The sequence below is a fragment of the Syngnathus leptorhynchus genome, chromosome 2 (assembly GCF_054491065.1).
Source record: "Syngnathus leptorhynchus isolate UIUO chromosome 2, UIUO_Slep, whole genome shotgun sequence".
NCBI lineage: Eukaryota > Metazoa > Chordata > Actinopteri > Syngnathiformes > Syngnathidae > Syngnathus > Syngnathus leptorhynchus.
In genome coordinates this window covers 5,552,726-5,570,671 of record NC_141196.1, presented here as the reverse complement: position 1 = coordinate 5,570,671, position 17,946 = coordinate 5,552,726, and the positions used below count along the sequence as shown (strand labels likewise).

Sequence of the window (17,946 nt, the reverse complement as noted above, 5' to 3'; positions counted from 1 at the left end):
TTGATGTGGATAATGCGGTAGTTCTCCAGAAAGCCCACAAGGGGCACTGTGAGTCATTGCGCAACAGACTCCTCATTGCTACGCCGTAAGCGGCGAAGAAGAGTGGACTTCTGTCATCGTCCAAAAGAAAACAGCAACCTCGATTTGGACTCTTTCCAAAGGTAAACGAGAGTTTAATAGGCATTTAAAGGCTCGTTTAATCACAAAGTTGAGCAGTCGTTCACTGTGGCTTTTTTCGCGAGGTCATGCTCGTTTTGGTTATCTCCAGGTGGCATGCTAGCATCTATTGCTAATTGAGGCGATTCCATTGCGACAAGCTAACCGAATAAAACTCCGTCGGATCTGGCGAGTTTTGCAAAATGATTAAAAATCATCTGATGTGGCATCTGATATTTAAATGTCACCATGCAATGAAATTAAGTAGCACGACCTTTCGCGATGACGTCACGTCACCTATACTTCCGGATCTGTAGAAGCCGTGGAAACATGAAACTTAAAATACGCTGTATTTTTATTCATTTTAAATGCAAATGAAGGTGTCTGTTTTATTTTATATTTATCACGCCTATCTCGCGGTCCATTCAGTTGCCATGACATCTCCCGGGGGACAAGGTGCAGGACATTTGTCCACGAGAGGAGGAGCCGGTTCCAGGAGGATGAAGTGGGCTCTGGAGCTAAGTTTAGGCAACACGAGGTAAATTTAAAAACTATGATTAAGTGTAGGAAAAATTCGCAAGTAATTGACGATTTAATCAAGGTTTTTTGACAGACAGGATTTTATCAATCCAAATGACAAAAGTTACTTCTAACAGAAAAATGCTTTGGAAAGAAGTGTCCTTTTAGAAGTTGTTTTGTTCCTCTGATTTGCTCCCAAAACAAAAGTGTTTCTAAAATAGAACATTTTAGTTAAGATGACAGCGACACCGCTTTGCTCTAGGTGTCGTAGCGACCGCCAAGCTGGCCAAGGAGATGTGGTTTATCCCATCGGCTATTCGGAGAAGCCCGTTCCCGACACCAGCATCCAGGAGACGGACAAGAACCTGGTGGAGAAGGTAAGTCTGGATAAGGAGGCCTACGCGTTTGATATTTTTCTATCAGTGGGTTGTTGACCGAGCTCCTCCTATCTTGACAGCGATGCTGGGATGTGGCACTGGGCCCTCTGAAACAGATCCCCATGAACCTGTTCATCATGTACATGTCGGGGAACACCATCTCCATCTTTCCCATCATGATGGTGTGCATGATGGCCTGGAGGCCCATACAGGCGCTGATGTCTATGTCAGCCAGTGAGTGCAGAAGATAGCGGTAGAAGGGTTACCTTGTCATCTTCTACTTGTCTTCCTCTCGTGTCTTGAACAGCTTTCAAGCTGTTGGAGAGCTCCAGTCAGCAGTGGCTTCAGGGACTGGTCTACCTGGTGGGGAACCTGTTGGGCTCGGCGTTGGCCGTCTACAAGTGTCAATCGATGGGGCTGCTGCCTACGCACTCCTCTGATTGGCTGGCCTTCATTGAGCCTGCTCAGGTATGACCTTCATATAAACGTTGAACTGAATTGGACTCCTTGAAAATGCCTCTCACGTGTCACCATTTTCAAAATTGACATCAACTGTGTGTTTTCTCTCAGAGGATGGAGATGATGGGCGGAGGGATGGTGTTGTGAAGCGGTTGGCGCACACACTGGTCATCCAAATCGTTCCGGTTTTTGTCGTGGCAGCCGAGACGCCCCCCCGGAGCGGGACGGAGGGAGAACTTCGATGTGGTATCGGCGGCCAACATTTTTGGCAAAGTGTTACTTTGTTTTGCTCGGTTTTTGTTTCATTTTTGGATAGTCATGATGCTTTGTGTCCTTTGCATGTTTCACAGAATGACCACCAGCACCTGACATTTGAGTTTTCTTTTTTTTTTTTTTTTTAAAGTATGCTCGAGTTCTGAAAACAATCCTGCAATTCATCTGCTTACTCTTAGCACACCAGCCAGCAATGTATAACTAACCTCTTTAATCCACACTGATTTGCCCTTGTGAAATAAATCCTTGATTTCAAATGAAATTTGTCCTGAAAAGTTTGTAGAGACGTTTCTTTTGGTTTTTATTTCTGGTTTTACTAAAACCGACATACTTTATAAAAACTAAATGAACCGTACGCATGAGTATAAAATCAAATGTCAAGCAACTAGTTTTAAAATGTAACTGAACAGACTGAAACAAGGCTTCAACAAAATAAAAGATCAATCAGATCATAACGATATGTTAAAATAAATAAAAAATAAACACAAACTCAATTCATACATTGAACATTTTTGTTAATAGGCTCCAGACTCTTTTGACTAATCGCTCATCTCATCCAATGAACGATTCCGTCTTCCTGCTGCACTTGTGCATACGTGCTTTAGGTAGACTTTAGCAATTATCAAAACCTGTCTTGCTGTGAAGAAAATGAACTTTCCCGAGAGACGACATGAAAAGAAAATGGTTTTATCAGGCCAAATATTTCAAGTTTTCACAGTGCCACCAAGTGTGTGTAACCTCCAATAGTCAGTGCCATTTATTTTTATAATGGGATTTTTTTCCTTTCCTTTCCGAATTTACTGACATGTTCTATTCCGACGTTGTATGAGCGATTTATTCAATAGCATCTGAGAAAAAAAAAAGTATTTCAGACCGGTTCGACCATAAGAGGAGCAGGAAAGGGGCGTGGCGTGACGTGTCAGGCTGCGTCCGCTTATTCTAGTCACCTTGCTCGCAGTGTGCGCGCACACACAACACAACACAACACACACTTCCATACTTCCCTCCTCACGTGCAGCTGTCAGTTTGTTTCCTTTGCTCGTTTAACAAGTTCTTTTTAGTTTCAAGCTGGTGGTGACTTAAAGTTTTGTTGCGCTTACTTCGGTGATTCGTCATCTTCAAATTCTGGCCAGGAAGGGAGTTTGCTGTCGTCACCATGGAGAAGTCGGAGCGTCGCGTCCATGGGTTCAAGAATCCGTTCTATCACGAGGTGACGATGAGCAGCTTCCAGAGAATCCAGGTAAGAACTTTTCACTAACTTGCCCCACTGTGACCAAGGTGGCGTGTTTGTGTTTGCTCGACAACTTCATCTGTGCAACATGGCTGCCATGTTGGAATAATGCTGTTTCATTACTGCCATATTTCATTTGGAAATATTGGCACGTCCTCCTTTTGTCAGTGTGTTATAGAATGTGGATTAGATGTCTCAAAACTCAATGGGTTTTTCTTTCCCAAGGGTCTGATCCTAGGAAGCTTCTTGTTCCCGGTTCGGGTGGTCTTGGTGAGCTTGTTCTTCCTCCTCATTTGGCCTCTGGCCCGCCTACGAGTGGCCGGCTTGTCGGCGGAAGATCGCGCCCGACCCGTGGTGGGCTGGCGGCGCTGGCTTTTCCATCCTGGCGTCTGGTTCCTGAGCCGGGCCGTCTTCTTCTCCCTGGGCTTTGTGTGGGTCCGGGTTAAAGGTCGTCGGGCTGACCTGAAGGAGGCCCCCGTGTTAGTAGTAGCGCCCCACAGCACCTTTCTGGACATGGTGGTTTTGTGCCCCACCGACATACCCACCGTGGTGTCTCGCTCAGAGAACACCAGCCTGCCCGTCATTGGAGGTGAGCTGGATTGGATGGAGGATGTGTACAAAAGTCTACACACCCCTGTTTACCTTCCCCCCCCCCCAAGATTCAACAACTCACGTAACCTATAACCTTTATAACCCAATTGAAGGGGGGGGGGAGCTTCTTCCCCTGAGGACAAATTTAAATGTGCTTGCACAAGTGTGCACACCCCAGTCAGTTTTAGCTGAATTAGATGAGCCCCAAAGAATGTTTCTCTCACCGCAGTCGGTGTTGTGATAGCGTCGAAAAGTTAAATCTTAGCTTCATTGTACCAAAAATTAAACCTCACTTACGCAAATGTAAAATATTTTACAAAATGGTATGTGTGTGCTGAGTCCACTCCAGTTTGAATGTCACTGGATCTTTCAGAACAATGTTACATCTCCTGTGTGTGACAAGAGTTAAGTAATTATTAAGCTTCATTTTCTATTTTGACAAATCCTGGTGTTCCTGCATGTTGAACTGCTCCTGCGTTAGCACTCATGGAGTTCAACCAGTCGGTGCTGGTGAGCAGGAGCGACCCGGATTCCAGGAAAAAGGCTGTTGCCCAACTCACAGAGAGAATCACTTCCAACGGCTTCTGGCCTCAGGTGAGTCGACACAAATTTTCAAAACCATGTCCACCTCCATTAAGACTCTTGGGCATGTGTCATTCCCGGTCAGTTGCTGATGTTTCCCGAAGGGACCACTACGAACGGAAGCGCTCTGATCAAGTTCAAGCCGGGTGAGGAGATGATCCAGTCGTGATGCAGTGCCTGAGGCCTTCCTCTGGAATGATTGGCATGAGGATGGAAAAGGGCGCAGTGTTTACCTAATGTTACATTCATTCATTTCATTTCTCTCCTTTGACAAGTTTCTCCTTCCTTGCCCTCTTTTACCGACAGGTGCTTTTCTATGCGGAGTCCCGGTCCAACCGGTTCTGTTGCGCTACCCCAACAAGTTGGTGAGTCGGCTCGCCTGTATCTCACACCCAGAATTTTGCCTCCAGATTTTCACAATATCTGGCTTTTAATTGAATGGATTGAAAAATGTTTTTATCAGAATTTTTTTAGTTGGGGAGTGAGGTCAGCATGCAGTTTATTTTGCAGAGCTTGTTTAACCACACAAATATTTGGATGGTAGCGGATTGTGTGAATGTGTGTTGCTAGTTTGATTTAGCTCTGACAAACCAATCAGAAAACGGAAAAATGATGTCATCAAGAACCCGGCGAGTTAGAAGTTCAGTAGGTTGAAGAAACAGTCCTCTTCACAATAGAGTTAAAGTTCCATGGGCCAGCACGACTGAATATGAAGGTGGATCAGATTGACATAGCAACATACAGATGTTGAAATCTGATTGGACGAAAAAAGGATACTACCGAAGCGAACGGGTTTTTTATTGTTGTTTTGAACGGCGTCTTCAAATTCATCTGTGCTTCAGGATACCGTCCGGTGGACCTACAAAGGGACAACATGGTAAGTTTTTTGCCGGGTTTGTGATGCTACTTGGGTTTTTTGTGCAAATGCTAATCTTTGTTGTCTGTCTTGCAGGATTGAGGCGCTCTGGCACACTGCTTCTCAACTCTATACCAACATAACTATAGAGGTGTGTGTGTGTGTGTGGGGGGGGGACTTTTTTCTGTTTGGAATAACAAATTGCTGTGCTTCAGTTCCTGCCCGTCTACAATCCCTCGCCGGAGGAGAGGAGCAACCCTAATCTGTACGCTGACAACGTGCAGAAGCTCATGGCTAAGTAATACAACATTTGTAGACCAATTATTTAAAAAGTGTGCAAAGAAAATTCTAACGTGTTCCGGCACCGTCTTTCAGAGCCCTGGGTGTCCCTGCTACGGACTACATAATGGAGGGTGGCGTGCCGGTCCAAAACGTAGGTCATCTCTCTCTCCCGGTGCGATCACCTGGCAGGGAAGCGCTGACTCTGCTGCACAAAGCCGGGTAAGGGAGTCGTATCTCTTTTTACCACATTTGGTCATGTTCTTAAACAAGCAACCGTAATTCGTGTGCGTCAGCCTTCGAACAAGTGACCTAGAAGCCGCGTTGGAGAGAATGATCGACAGGTGTCGGGCGAGATCCTCCATGGTCGGAATAAAAGATCTCGCCGCCCTTCTGGGACTTGCCGACCGTCAGACGGCTGTGAGCATCTGCGGGCTTTACCGCAAGGTACTCGAGGGTCTTTGTTGTCGTGTCGTTTCTGTGACGTGATGTGTGTTAGCTTAGCGTCTTCTGCTTTATGTTGTGGCTTTCAGGAAAAAGTTGTGGACCTGAGACAGATCTCTCTGAATATGGCCGCTCTATCTGGACTCGTTGACATCAAGTCTCTCCTGTGCACGTCCTTCAATGTAATTATCTTCACAACACTAGTACTAGTACTCTCTTGGTTCACACTAGTAAGACAATTCAATGCACTAGTAGGCTGACTGCGCCTTATTACTAAAACTTTTTTTTCCACCACCAATGTGTAGTTCTGCCGCAGTGGTAACATTTAGTTGTTCTAGTTTGCCAAATTTGTCCTACTTGTGTTTAGAAATGTTGTAGTGGAAAAACATTACATATAAGATAGTCGTTCTACTAGTGCATCGTCTTAATAGTGACTGATTAAATGCCATAGAAAGGGAGTGTGATAAATGAATGGCCTTTGACCTTGCAGTTATTTGATGAGGAGGGGACGGGAAGTCTGAGTGCTGAGGAGCTTTCTCGCCTGATGGGGGCGCTGCTCGGCTTACGCCAGAATCACACTGCAGAGCTGTACTCGGAGGTCTCCACTGGTGGCCGGTTAAGTCAAGGTACTAACTTAATGACTTTTAATAGACTATGCGGTATTTTTTTTTCTAATGTTGTTGTTTTCTGGGGTCCAAGATTGTTATTGACTTTGGTATTTTACCACTCGCTTCTCAGATGACCTTGTGCGAATGTTGACAAGCCATCCGATCTACCAGAAAGTGATGAGTGAGCACCTACAGCCGAACCAAGCTGCACGCCATTTGCCGGTCAATAACAATGGACACATGGTCAATGGGTACAAAAAAATGATGTAAATGTTTATGTTCGGTTTTTAAATCACTCAATTGCAGACTTTGCTTTATGCTAGCGCAAAGAGACACTTTAAGACACAATCATTCTAACTAAACATTGTTGTTGCATTTTTTTGTGTACTCACCTTTACTGTAAATGTTAATGTTTTATCTGAGAATATTTTTATACGGGCAACTTGTGCAAAAAATGATATTGTAAATGTATTTTTATAAGAAAAGCTTCATTTATAGAGAAATGTCATATATTTTCTTTGCCCATATGTTTACCATTCACTTGTTTGTTCTCTTTAGTTGTTTTTTTATCAATTGTTTTTTTTTCTAGTTTTGGAAGGAATAAAAGGGACTTTGAATTTAAATAAACATTTTTACAACCGTTTTTGTGTCTGTCCATCAGCGAGATGTCATGTAGTTTCAATTATGCCAATGCGCATGCGCGAGGTTGCGGTCGGGGAGTAGGGACGGTGATGTGCAAGGGACAAAATCCACAGTTTCGCTTCTCGACTGGACAATGAGGAGTCGATAAACTGCCGAGAGGAGCCACTTGCTTCCACAGCCGTCCGAGCGTGGAACAACTCGGTAGAGCGTCCACAACACCAAAGCCAGGTACGAGTTTTACGCACCGCTTTCGTTGTGTGTCACGGCGGTTGACAGTTGACAGTCTCGCGCGGCATGGGCTAATCGGTGGCTAACGTTAGCATGCTGCTGGCTGGCACCGGACTGGAACCTGCCAACCCAAGACAGCCGACCGGCGTTTCTGTGTTCCTCTCTTCACTATTTGACGCTCATTGCCGATTAAAAAAAAAAAAAAGCCGGAGAACGAAAGACGCGAAGCGTGTTGAATGACCATTGTCTGGTTGCCGTAAGCTGGTTGCAGCTGGTCTTAAATGTCCGCATCTCCCATATAACAAACACCGCAATCCATTCTGTCGCCACAAAGACGTACAAGCGAGCAGCTGTTGCGACAATCTTGAATTCTCATCCTTTGAACACTCGGCTGGCTCTATTACCATATTGTGAAAATATTTTCGAAAATACTTCCAAAAAGTATCAATTTACCCAGCGTGGCAAGCGCGGGTTGCTTAGGGTTCGTTCGCGTTACTCATTAATGAAGACATAACGGACATATTCATTCATTCATTCATTCATAGGTTTGTCAATGTGTGATTTATTACATGAGTACTAGCATCTTACGTTTTGGTATAGAAAATGTAACGTTCATGTAACCACCATTACAGTACGGTTACACGATATTGAAAACATGCGATATGTTTATTGAATCGAGCTATATAGATATTGCAATATTTAACACATCCCTATTTTTTTTCTCAAATTATTTATTAAAGATTTTCATTATACTATTTGGCATAATAAGCCAACGCAATGTTTTCTTAGCTAATTAATAGTAGTAATTACCTCAGCTAATATTGAACTATTGAAAGGCAATAGCTTCTCCCTTCTCCTTTTTTGAACAGGTTGATTTATTTGCCTTATTGGCATAGCATGAAATTATGTGAAAATGTGGGGAAAAAAATGATTGAAGCTTGGTTCAAAAATAAACTTCAAACTTTAAGCGATGCAATTTAAGTTTGTGTCTGACTGGTCAATTTTAGGCAAAAGCATACAATTCCATAAGAATCTTATAACATATCTTTCAATATGATTATTGCATGGGCCAATATCACAATATTGATATTTTTAAAATAATTTAGTCGCTCTAGCATGTACATTACGTTTGATGATTGTTCATCTTGATCATTTCATGTGCTTATACTTGACAAGTGAATCAAGGCTACATCGTAAATGTGGACCATCTCATTTGACAATGTGCACACATGTTGTTCCTTGCTCAATTTTCATTTCCTTTAAGCACCGTTTACATTCTATTCCAAATGAATGCATCTGCCAGAGGTTGATGTTCCTTGGGGGTAAAATGCCAAGCAAGGTGTTCTTCAGTAGACCCCCCCCCCCCCCCCGCCCCGTTTTTTTCCCCCCTCGCTCCCATCCCACAGCTGTTTTCATTCCCAAAACAAGACAAAGAAAAGTGCTAAATGGGTAAAAGGCATCCAGCCGCCGTTTCTTATTTAGGAACATTGAGTTATGTAGCAGTAACTGGTCTGACCGGTTGGAACCAGGTTGACCCTGGTTATTCTTTGAGATGCTTGGTGAGTCATTTGCCTATGTGTGTGTGTGAGGCTGTTAGGATGTCCTGAATAAAGTCAACCCGTTAAAGAGCCTTTAAAGTGAATTCTGAGTTTTGGTTCCAATTCAAATTATTGGTAACGTGTCCATAACAAGAAGTATGTGGTACTGTACTCACTTGGAGATAAGTCTTTAAATATTTCAGTTTTTTATTTTTTTTATTTTTTTTGGGGGGGGGCTCGATAGTCTCTCATTTGTAAATATCTCCATTAACTATTGTCCTCTATGAAAGCATGACAATATTATGTTTGATATGGTATACATTGTGACAATAACGCTGTTATTTATTTCCATTCTTGCTTTCTGTCTTTCCCCCTGTTCTTGTTCTCTTGCTCCATCCCCTCCAATCCTTGACCCTCGCCCAAGTAGAAAAGACACACGCTTAGCAAATTGGCTTCAAGCAAAGAGACACTTTTAGTCAATTACTCAACAAACAACTGTGAAATTACTCAACCACTATTTTATTTATCGATTAATCATTTCGAGCCAGATTTATTTAAATGTTACAAATCCTCAGAATTTTAGCTCGTTCAACAAATATTCTTTGATTTGTGTAGTCCGTGAATGAAAGCAGCCATATGAGCCCAATATTCTAATAATATAACCAATATATGTAAATATAAATAATATATTTTAAAATCTAAGGTTTTAGTCTATTTTCTCACTTGACCAAATCAGTAATCAATTTTCCAGTTTCATGTGATGGAAGTCATGGAAATTTGAAGGCGTCATATGAATGACATGTAGCTGAACCTGAAGCTGAACCTGAAGAAGCCTCAGAAGAATGTGTTTCAAATTAAGGGTCCTTCACTCGCTGCTCTTTCCTTTTTGTTTATTTGACATAGTTTAATTATTTAACAATTGCAAATCGGTTTGTAGAATAAAAAAAAAAAAAGAATATTTAAATGTACAATTTTTCTTTTTAATCCGATTATTCTATTGATCAACAAAAAAATAGATTGTCAAAATATTTGATAGTGACAGCCCTTAAGGAAAGCGCTGTTGGGCACTTAAGCTTGGTGTTGGCCAATTACGTCGCCTCGATGGAGAATGGCGACTGTCAAAGAAATAAAAATGCCGGCAATCGTTCCCTCTCCCACAAGCATCAGCTAAACTCAGTTAGCTTCAGCCACGCTCGCTAGCCTGTGAGCCCACCAGCCGCCCTCCCTTCACTCGCCCCGAACTTCCCGACCCCCACACCCCACTCGGGCTTCGCCATGACGTCGGTGAGGTTCACCGTGACGCCCACCAAGGCGGAAGACCACCCCGGGCTGTCGGACACGTCGCCCGAAATCAGCTCCCGCTCCGGCAACCACGTGCGCTTCGGCTCCCGGGAAAGCGTCAGCCGAAGCGAGCCGCCCAGCGACTCATCGATGGGGGTCGCGGCACCGACGGGAGGAGGCGGCTCGGAAACGCCGGACCACAGTAACATGGAGCAAGGTGAGGAGTTTGCACATAGAATAATCCCTAAGTGTGAACTGGCCTGCTAATCAGGAATGTAATCTGGATTTTAGGAGATGTGCCGGTTGCTCATTCAGGATTTATTAGTTGTCACACGAGTGGAACCCAAAGCACTAAACTTCCTCCCTGTTCTGAACTTTGCCCATTGTGCCTTTTCCAGAAGTGACTCTCTTGAAGTTTCACCACCTTGCTCAAGGTCGGCGGCGGCAGGCGCCGTTCGTAATCACTCGGCCGCAACTACCGGCGAAAAAAGACCAGAATTCAACCGCAGTAGCTATCAAATGGAGAAACTGGCCTTTTGTTTTGCCCAACAAGATCTCCTTTTTTGCTTCCCTGACTCAGCATTTAAGACAAGAGTCTGCAAAATGTGCCGTCATCTGCTCGCGAGACAGTCAGCTGACACTTTCACTTCCGCGCTTGAACGAACAACTCGTGCGTGTCTATAGTAACGAGGCCGCCCCACACCGGCGCTACATAATAAGCTTCCATAAGTAGGAAATGAGCCGCTTAATCCCACTGAGTTTCAAGTTTCCCCACGTGCGGCGCTCAGTCGGGAACAAAAATTTTGGAGTAGCGAGGCAGCTTCCTTCCTCGCCACCCACCCCGCAGTCATGCCAGATGAATCCCATGCAGGTGTGCTGACCTCAGCCTGTCATTTGATCAGGGTTTTTTTTTTTTTTGGCCTTCCCATCCTCTCTCATTTAGAAGATTCTAAATGAAAAAAAACAAATAGGGTCAAGGAACAGATCTCCAAGAACGAGTGTTGATTTTTGTGCAAGCGTTGAAGCGTGCAGCGGCCTAATATTAATTAACTAGCGTTGTGTTTACATTCACACCTTGGTAGAGGAAGGAGGCTTGTTGTGTTCACGTTCGTTGTGCTCTGTCTTGCAGGCGATGGAAATTCCAAAATGTCCAGCGTGTACATCAATAATAGCCACGGCGCGGATGATGACGACTTCTATGACAGGAACTTGGCCTTGTTTGAGGTTTGGGTCCCATTCCGGTCGCTCGTCTCATTCCTCGAGTCTCGGACGTCATCGTCTTCCCGCTGCTTGCAGGAGGAAATGGACACGCGGCCCAAAGTTTCGTCCCTGCTCAATCGTCTGGCCAACTATACCAACCTGATGCAGGGCGCCAAGGAACACGAGGAGGCCGAGAGCAACAATGAGAAGAAGAAGGCCAAGGTACTTCAAAGCGTCGCTACAATTGATTATAGAAAAACTTTCCTCACCGTGTGGCACTCTGTTCAACATTGGGCTGACCTGCCATTTTCTAAAGCTCCTTAAATTAAGCTAAGAGTGCCATCGAGAGTGGTCAAAAAAAGACAACTGGTTCATGAAGCAATTTTGAAGCTTAATTTTTTTTTTGTCATTACCTCTTCATAAAGCAGGTTGGCATTTTTCAATCTTTTGTGGAAGTAAATATTATGAGAATGAGCAGAACTGGACACCGGGAGCTTATTTGGTGTGCTCTGGCGGCTCTCCACAGTCACCGCGCATGGGAACCTTCATGGGCGTGTACCTGCCGTGCCTGCAGAACATCTTTGGTGTCATCTTGTTCCTACGTTTGACCTGGGTGGTGGGGACCGCCGGCGTGTTGCAGGGCCTCTGCATCGTCTTCATCTGCTGCTGCTGCGTGAGTGCCGCAGAGTTTCGCCAATGCAAACCAATCTTTGACCTCTTTTTGTCCCTCCAGACAATGCTGACCGCCATCTCCATGAGTGCCATTGCCACCAACGGAGTGGTTCCAGGTAACCCCAGATCATCTAGTCTAGATACTGCAACTGTTTGTTAATAACTGACCGTACTTTTTTTTCCCCCTCCAGCCGGCGGTTCCTACTTCATGATCAGCCGCTCTCTGGGTCCGGAGTTTGGGGGGGCGGTGGGTCTGTGCTTCTACCTGGGTACCACCTTTGCAGGAGCCATGTATATCCTCGGAGCCGTCGAGATCCTGCTGGTGGGTTGCTGGTGTTTGCCAACTCCTCGCTCGCAGGCCATAACACTCCCTCGTCTCCTCCTCCAGATGTACATCGCCCCCGAGGCGGCTATCTTCACCGCCAAGGGGCTGGAAGGCGAGGGCGCGGCCATGTTGAACAACATGCGTGTCTACGGCTCCGTCTGCCTCCTCCTCATGTCCCTGCTGGTCTTTGTGGGCGTCAAGTACGTCAACAAACTGGCGTCCGTCTTCCTGGCCTGCGTCATCGTCTCCATCGTCTCCATTTACGTGGGCGCGCTGGTCTCCGCTTTCAGGCCGCCCAATTTCCCGTACGTACCGCCGACATTCGTGACAAAACGTGACGTAAGATTATCGCGATGAGGTTTCCAATTTGAACTACTCTGAAAATTCCCACTGAAATTTACCCGGACTTGATCTCTGCAGGGTATGTATGCTCGGAAACCGAACCATCAACGGCCACGACCTCGTCGACCGCCAGTGCGCTAAAACCGTCCCGCTGTCCGCCGAGAGGGAGGTGACCAACGAGACGCTTGGCGGCGGTGCGTTTTGATATCGTGCACCACCATTTGCAGGCTAAGGAGGCCTGCAAAGTTGACAAACTTTTTTTTTTTCCAGCGGACGGCAACACCACGACACTGGCCACAACGGAGCTGGTCCCCAGTCCCGGCGAGAATACCACATACTTGTGGAGCCGCTTCTGCCAGAGTGTCGAACTCAACTCCTCCTGTGACGACTACTTTGCAGACAATAACTTCTCCCGCATGGACGGCATCCCCGGTTTGGCCAGCGGCATCATCTCCGGTAACGCCGTACGCATTGGAAGCCCGTTTTGGCCCGTGATGACGCGTGACGTTCCTCCTTTGCGGCGCAGAGAACCTGTGGAGCGCATACCTTGACAAAGGAGACGTGGTGGAGAAAGGCTCTTTGAGCTCCTCCCAGGGAGAGCGTTCGCCGTCCACACAGCAGCCTTACGTCTTTGCTGACATCACCACCTCCTTCACCCTCCTGGTGGGAATCTTCTTCCCCTCCGTCACAGGTAAACATTTTCTTTATTTTCACTATTGGTACTCACCCATCCCCATTAAGAGGTGGAGGAGGGTTATCCTGAAGCTTCCTCATTTTGAGGCGTTTACTTGTCTTCCACAGGAATCATGGCCGGTTCGAATCGGTCAGGGGACCTAAAAGACGCCCAGCGGTCCATCCCCATCGGGACCATCCTTGCTATCCTCACCACCTCCTTTATTTGTATCCTTCCATTAGAGCCACAGTGCAGTGTGAATTTCATTCACTCCGACGCGCTGTATGCAAAACGTGAACATATCTTTTCCCAATTAAAATGAATGGAAACACCATTTGTTTGACCCCATAAAAAAAAAACAAAAAAAAACAATCTATTTAAACAGTTGTTATTACACTGCAAGAACTAAAAAAAAGTTATTGTGCTGCCCTTCTTGATGTGCATGATTTGTCCGCCTCGGAACAGACAGATATACTGTACTGTTCGTGGCGACATCACAACTGCACTCAGCTTATCAGTACGGCACTAATATGACTCATTCCTCACGGAGGATAAGGAATATATGACTGACTTTACTCCGTTTGTGTTAAATTAGCATGACACTAGTAGATGCAACGCTAAAGAATTATGTTTGAGCTGACCTTTGAAGGTTTGACGTTTTCCTGAGTTTCCTTTACCCAGACCTCAGCAGCGTTGTTTTATTTGGCGCCTGCATTGACGGTGTGGTCCTCAGAGACAAGTCGGTTCCATTCGTTACGTGTCTCCCCGTGTAAGAGAGATGTTTTTGAACTTTGGCATTTCCCGCAGGTTTGGAGACTCCGTCCGAGGGAATTTGGTAGTGGCCACGTTAGCCTGGCCCACTCCTTGGGTCATTGTGGTGGGATCCTTCTTCTCCACGTGTGGCGCGGGTCTCCAGTCATTGACGGGTGCTCCAAGGCTTCTGCAGGCTATCGCCAAAGACAACATTATTCCCTTTCTTCGGGTTGGAACTTACACTCTCGGACATTCTCAGCATGCGTGTTAGGCAATGTGCTGACCCGCTTTTGCTTGGTGTGCGTCAGATGTTCGGTCACGGTAAAGCCAACGGCGAACCCACCTGGGCGCTGCTGCTGACGGCCCTCATCGCTGAGCTGGGCATCCTCATTGCCTCTCTGGACCTGGTGGCTCCAATTCTGACCATGTGAGACGTCCCAACCCCTCCCGTGTCACGTCATTGGTCATCAGAGCTGTCAATCTTCTTCTCTGTCCAGGTTCTTCTTGATGTGCTACCTGTTTGTCAACCTGGCCTGCGCCCTGCAGACCCTCCTGAGGACGCCCAACTGGAGGCCACGCTTCTCCTACTACCACTGGTGTGTCCGCCGCAACCGCTGCGATTGTCCGTGGACCCACACACACTCACCATGTCTGTGCTTGTGTGTGTGTGTGTGTGTGTCAAGGACCTTGTCATTTTTGGGGATGACCATCTGCCTGGCGCTGATGTTCATCTCCTCCTGGTACTATGCAATCGTTGCCATAGTGATTGCAGGCATGATCTACAAGTACATCGAGTACCACGGGTATGTTTCCATGGCGATGGCATGTGTCGTTCAGCGTTCCCTTCACGTTACAGTGGTACCTAGACGTACGAGCGCTGACAACTAACGTTGAACAAAATGTGGTCATGGGCAACATTTACACCAAAACATGGCTTCTATTTTCAATTTGACACTTTTACACGACAGTAGTCCATCGCTGGGGTTAACATTTCTAGCCACCCTCGCAGTAAGTGAAAATATTGCGATAAAGAAATACAGTACCCTTGAGAAATTCTCCCTCCGCATGTTTTTGTAGCATTTATGCTAAAGTCTTTTAACACAGCTATTAGAAACACATCATTCGCTGAAAGAGCAAGAGCAATCTGTCCTGTATTGCAATCCAGAGCAGAGAAGGAGTGGGGAGACGGAATCCGCGGACTGTCGCTCAGCGCCGCCCGCTACGCTCTCCTGCGGTTGGAAGAGGGCCCACCTCACACTAAAAACTGGAGGTACACAAGTCTCCCGTGAGGTGAAGACGGCAAGAATTGATTCGGGCTCCAATTCACGACCTGTCTCCTTCAGGCCGCAGCTGTTGGTTTTACTCAAACTGGATGAAGACGCGCACGTCAAGTCTCCGCGCCTGCTGACCTTTGCCAGCCAGCTGAAGGCAGGAAAAGGCCTGACCATCGTGGGCACGGTGGTTTCCGGCAACTTCCTTCACAGCTACGGAGAGGCATTGGCGGCGGAACAGGTGAGATCACGTCGGGCCAGGGTTTGATTTGTGGACTGCGAGGTCCTGGCTTCTTGATGAACACAAATCAAATTCATCTTGTGATTGTCAGACCCTAAAGTTTCTGATGGACAAGGAGCGGGTCAAAGGCTTCTGCCAGTGCATCGTCGCACAGAAGGCACGTGAAGGCATCAGTCACATGATCCAGTCCAGCGGCCTGGGGGGGATGAAGCCCAACACCGTGGTGATGGGATGGCCTCATGCCTGGAGGCAGAGTGAAGATCCGCAGTCCTGGAAGACCTTCATCCGTGAGTGCTGCTTCTCGCTCCTCTCCAAGTCTGTGTGTGTCTATGTTGCTTACCCACAACACAAATGCGATCTCTTCTCCCATTTATGGCATTTACAATTATGAACTGATGCTAACTAAGTTGTCGAAAGAACAGCTGCCCTGCTACTAAAAGATTTGTACATCCCACCACTGTCTTTCGATTGAGAGTCTTGACGGCGCCCCCTGTCCTCCCTCCAGACACAGTGCGCGTCACCACAGCCGCTCACCTGGCCTTGCTGGTGCCGAAAAACATCTCCCTGTTTCCCAGCAACAACGAGCCGTGCGCCGACGGCTACATGGACGTGTGGTGGATCGTGCACGACGGCGGGATGCTGATGCTGCTGCCCTTCCTGCTACGCCAGCACAAGGTGCCGGACGCACAATACATTACTTGCCGATTAACATTTTCCATGAAAGAAAAAAAAAAAACCTTGCTGTGTTCTTCTCTCCCTGGCCTGGAGTAGGTATGGCGCAAGTGCGGGATGCGCATCTTTACCGTGGCCCAGATGGAGGACAATTCCATCCAAATGAAGAAGGACCTAGCGACGTTCCTCTATCACTTACGAATCGAGGCCGAGGTGGAAGTCGTTGAGATGGTAGGCCGCCCGCCGGCTGCTCTTCTTAATTTGGAGGGTGTCGACTCAACGCATCTTTTTTTGCCGGCCCAGCACGACAGCGACATCAGCGCTTACACTTACGAGAGGACCCTGATGATGGAGCAGAGGTCGCAGATGCTCCGCCAGATGCGGCTTTCCAAATCGGACCGTGAGCGAGAGGTAAGTCCGCGCGGCTACGTGCGGGCAATATTTCCACCCGCCTGACCCTTTTCAAATATTGGCTTCTTTCTCGCCGCTGGATATCCTCAGCGGGTGCGCTGGAGTTTTGATGATGTGAGTAGCCAGCCATCAGCTAGTCCAAGTAGATTGCTTCAACGGAATTATGGCGAGCCATTTCGAGGAGTTAGCTTTAATATCCACTCGAAGGCCCACGCATTAGTACTGTAGATGTGATGTAGTCGAGCTAGCGAGTCAGTATGTGTTGCGCGCCAATTCGCGGGAGCCAGGGCTGAGGCAGACAAGTCCAAGAGGAACCTATGACCTGACGTTGCCACTTTATCTTGTGACCCCCCCGCGGGCCAGGCTCAGCTAGTCAAGGACCGGAACTCCATGTTACGATTGACCAGCATCGGCTCAGACGAGGACGACGAAACGGACGGCGGCGAGCGGGAGCGAGCGGCGGCCGGCGACGGTTCTTTATCCGAGCGCCACCGTCGCGTTCAAATGACCTGGACCAAAGAGAAAGCGTCGCAGTACCGGGCAGCGCACTCTGGATGCTCCACACCCGAGGGCTTCCGAGACATGCTCAGCATCCGACCGTCAGTCTTCATACGTGGCTCCTCCCCTAAGCACATGCATCATCCAGTATGTCTTTTTCTACAGTGACCATTCCAACGTGAGGAGGATGCACACGGCCGTCAAGCTCAACGAAGTCATCGTCAACAAATCCCACGATGCCAGAGTAGTCCTCCTCAACATGCCGGGACCACCCAAGAACCCGGACGGAGATGAGAACTGTATCCTTTTGCTGGTTTGTTTTGTGCTCGGAGAGGTTCGGCGTCTGCGTGAATGTTTGCGTGTCCGTGACTCACTGAGCAGACATGGAGTTCCTGGAGGTTCTCACCGAGGGTTTGGAACGCGTTCTGCTGGTCCGAGGTGGAGGAAGCGAAGTCATCACCATCTACTCGTGATGAGATGCCCACTTTGAAGGCAGTTGCCAATCTACTGCAAGTGAGAGAAGGGGGGGGGGGGGGCAACTGCCGCATGGGACCACTCAAACCAACCGCCGCTTGTCACTTGCTTGTCGTCACTCTTCTGTCATTCCACTGGCGTCACGCTGCAAGAAAAAAGAAACGAGCCCCGTGTTCTTATGGATTGCGTTTTCCCGCTGACGGTCGTTGTGCGATGTCAAGTGTCAGAGGCTCTCGTTGCTCTGATGAGACTCAGGGTTGAATTTTTCTCTTTTTCTCGGTACGTTTGTTCCAAATGTTGGAATTTGTTCATGCTCTGCACTTTTGTTTCCAGCATAGTAATTTAAATAG

General features: G+C 47.0%; 3 protein-coding genes across 5 annotated transcripts; all 3 read left to right on the top strand.

The window, feature by feature from the left end:
• Positions 1–6: 6 nt before the first annotated feature.
• emc4 (ER membrane protein complex subunit 4) lies at positions 7–2,044 on the top strand. The gene is made up of 6 exons (XM_085905683.1): positions 7–161; positions 586–694; positions 938–1,052; positions 1,133–1,286; positions 1,360–1,520; positions 1,623–2,044. The coding sequence occupies exons 2-6, from the start codon at positions 591–593 to the stop codon at positions 1,656–1,658; spliced, it is 570 nt and encodes a 189-aa protein (XP_085761809.1). The 5' UTR covers positions 7–161; positions 586–590; the 3' UTR covers positions 1,659–2,044.
• A 651-nt stretch (positions 2,045–2,695) lies between these two features.
• On the top strand, positions 2,696–7,018 carry lpcat4 (lysophosphatidylcholine acyltransferase 4). Of its 3 annotated transcripts, none has more exons than XM_085936802.1 (14): positions 2,696–2,804; positions 2,922–3,024; positions 3,241–3,604; positions 4,088–4,200; positions 4,274–4,334; positions 4,495–4,553; positions 5,031–5,065; positions 5,141–5,195; positions 5,260–5,342; positions 5,420–5,545; positions 5,620–5,770; positions 5,857–5,949; positions 6,258–6,393; positions 6,506–7,018. In XM_085936802.1, the coding sequence occupies exons 2-14, from the start codon at positions 2,941–2,943 to the stop codon at positions 6,643–6,645; spliced, it is 1,500 nt and encodes a 499-aa protein (XP_085792928.1). In that variant the 5' UTR covers positions 2,696–2,804; positions 2,922–2,940; the 3' UTR covers positions 6,646–7,018. The 3 variants fall into 3 exon arrangements, with proteins under 3 accessions (XP_085792928.1, XP_085792924.1, XP_085792915.1); XM_085936798.1 differs by having other exon boundaries at positions 2,707–2,804; positions 2,918–3,024; XM_085936789.1 differs by having other exon boundaries at positions 2,718–3,024.
• Positions 7,019–7,094: 76 nt separating this feature from the next.
• Positions 7,095–17,677, top strand: slc12a6 (solute carrier family 12 member 6). The gene is made up of 26 exons (XM_085936778.1): positions 7,095–7,245; positions 9,211–10,281; positions 11,194–11,288; positions 11,361–11,486; positions 11,791–11,937; positions 11,998–12,052; positions 12,128–12,258; positions 12,325–12,566; positions 12,682–12,797; positions 12,874–13,059; positions 13,130–13,294; positions 13,405–13,503; positions 13,958–14,015; positions 14,084–14,258; positions 14,338–14,456; positions 14,527–14,625; positions 14,713–14,832; positions 15,195–15,299; positions 15,373–15,541; positions 15,633–15,828; positions 16,047–16,216; positions 16,313–16,444; positions 16,517–16,624; positions 16,988–17,223; positions 17,288–17,421; positions 17,504–17,677. Exons 2-26 carry the CDS (start codon positions 10,059–10,061, stop codon positions 17,593–17,595), a joined length of 3,498 nt encoding a protein of 1,165 aa, XP_085792904.1. The 5' UTR covers positions 7,095–7,245; positions 9,211–10,058; the 3' UTR covers positions 17,596–17,677.
• Positions 17,678–17,946: the final 269 nt, after the last annotated feature.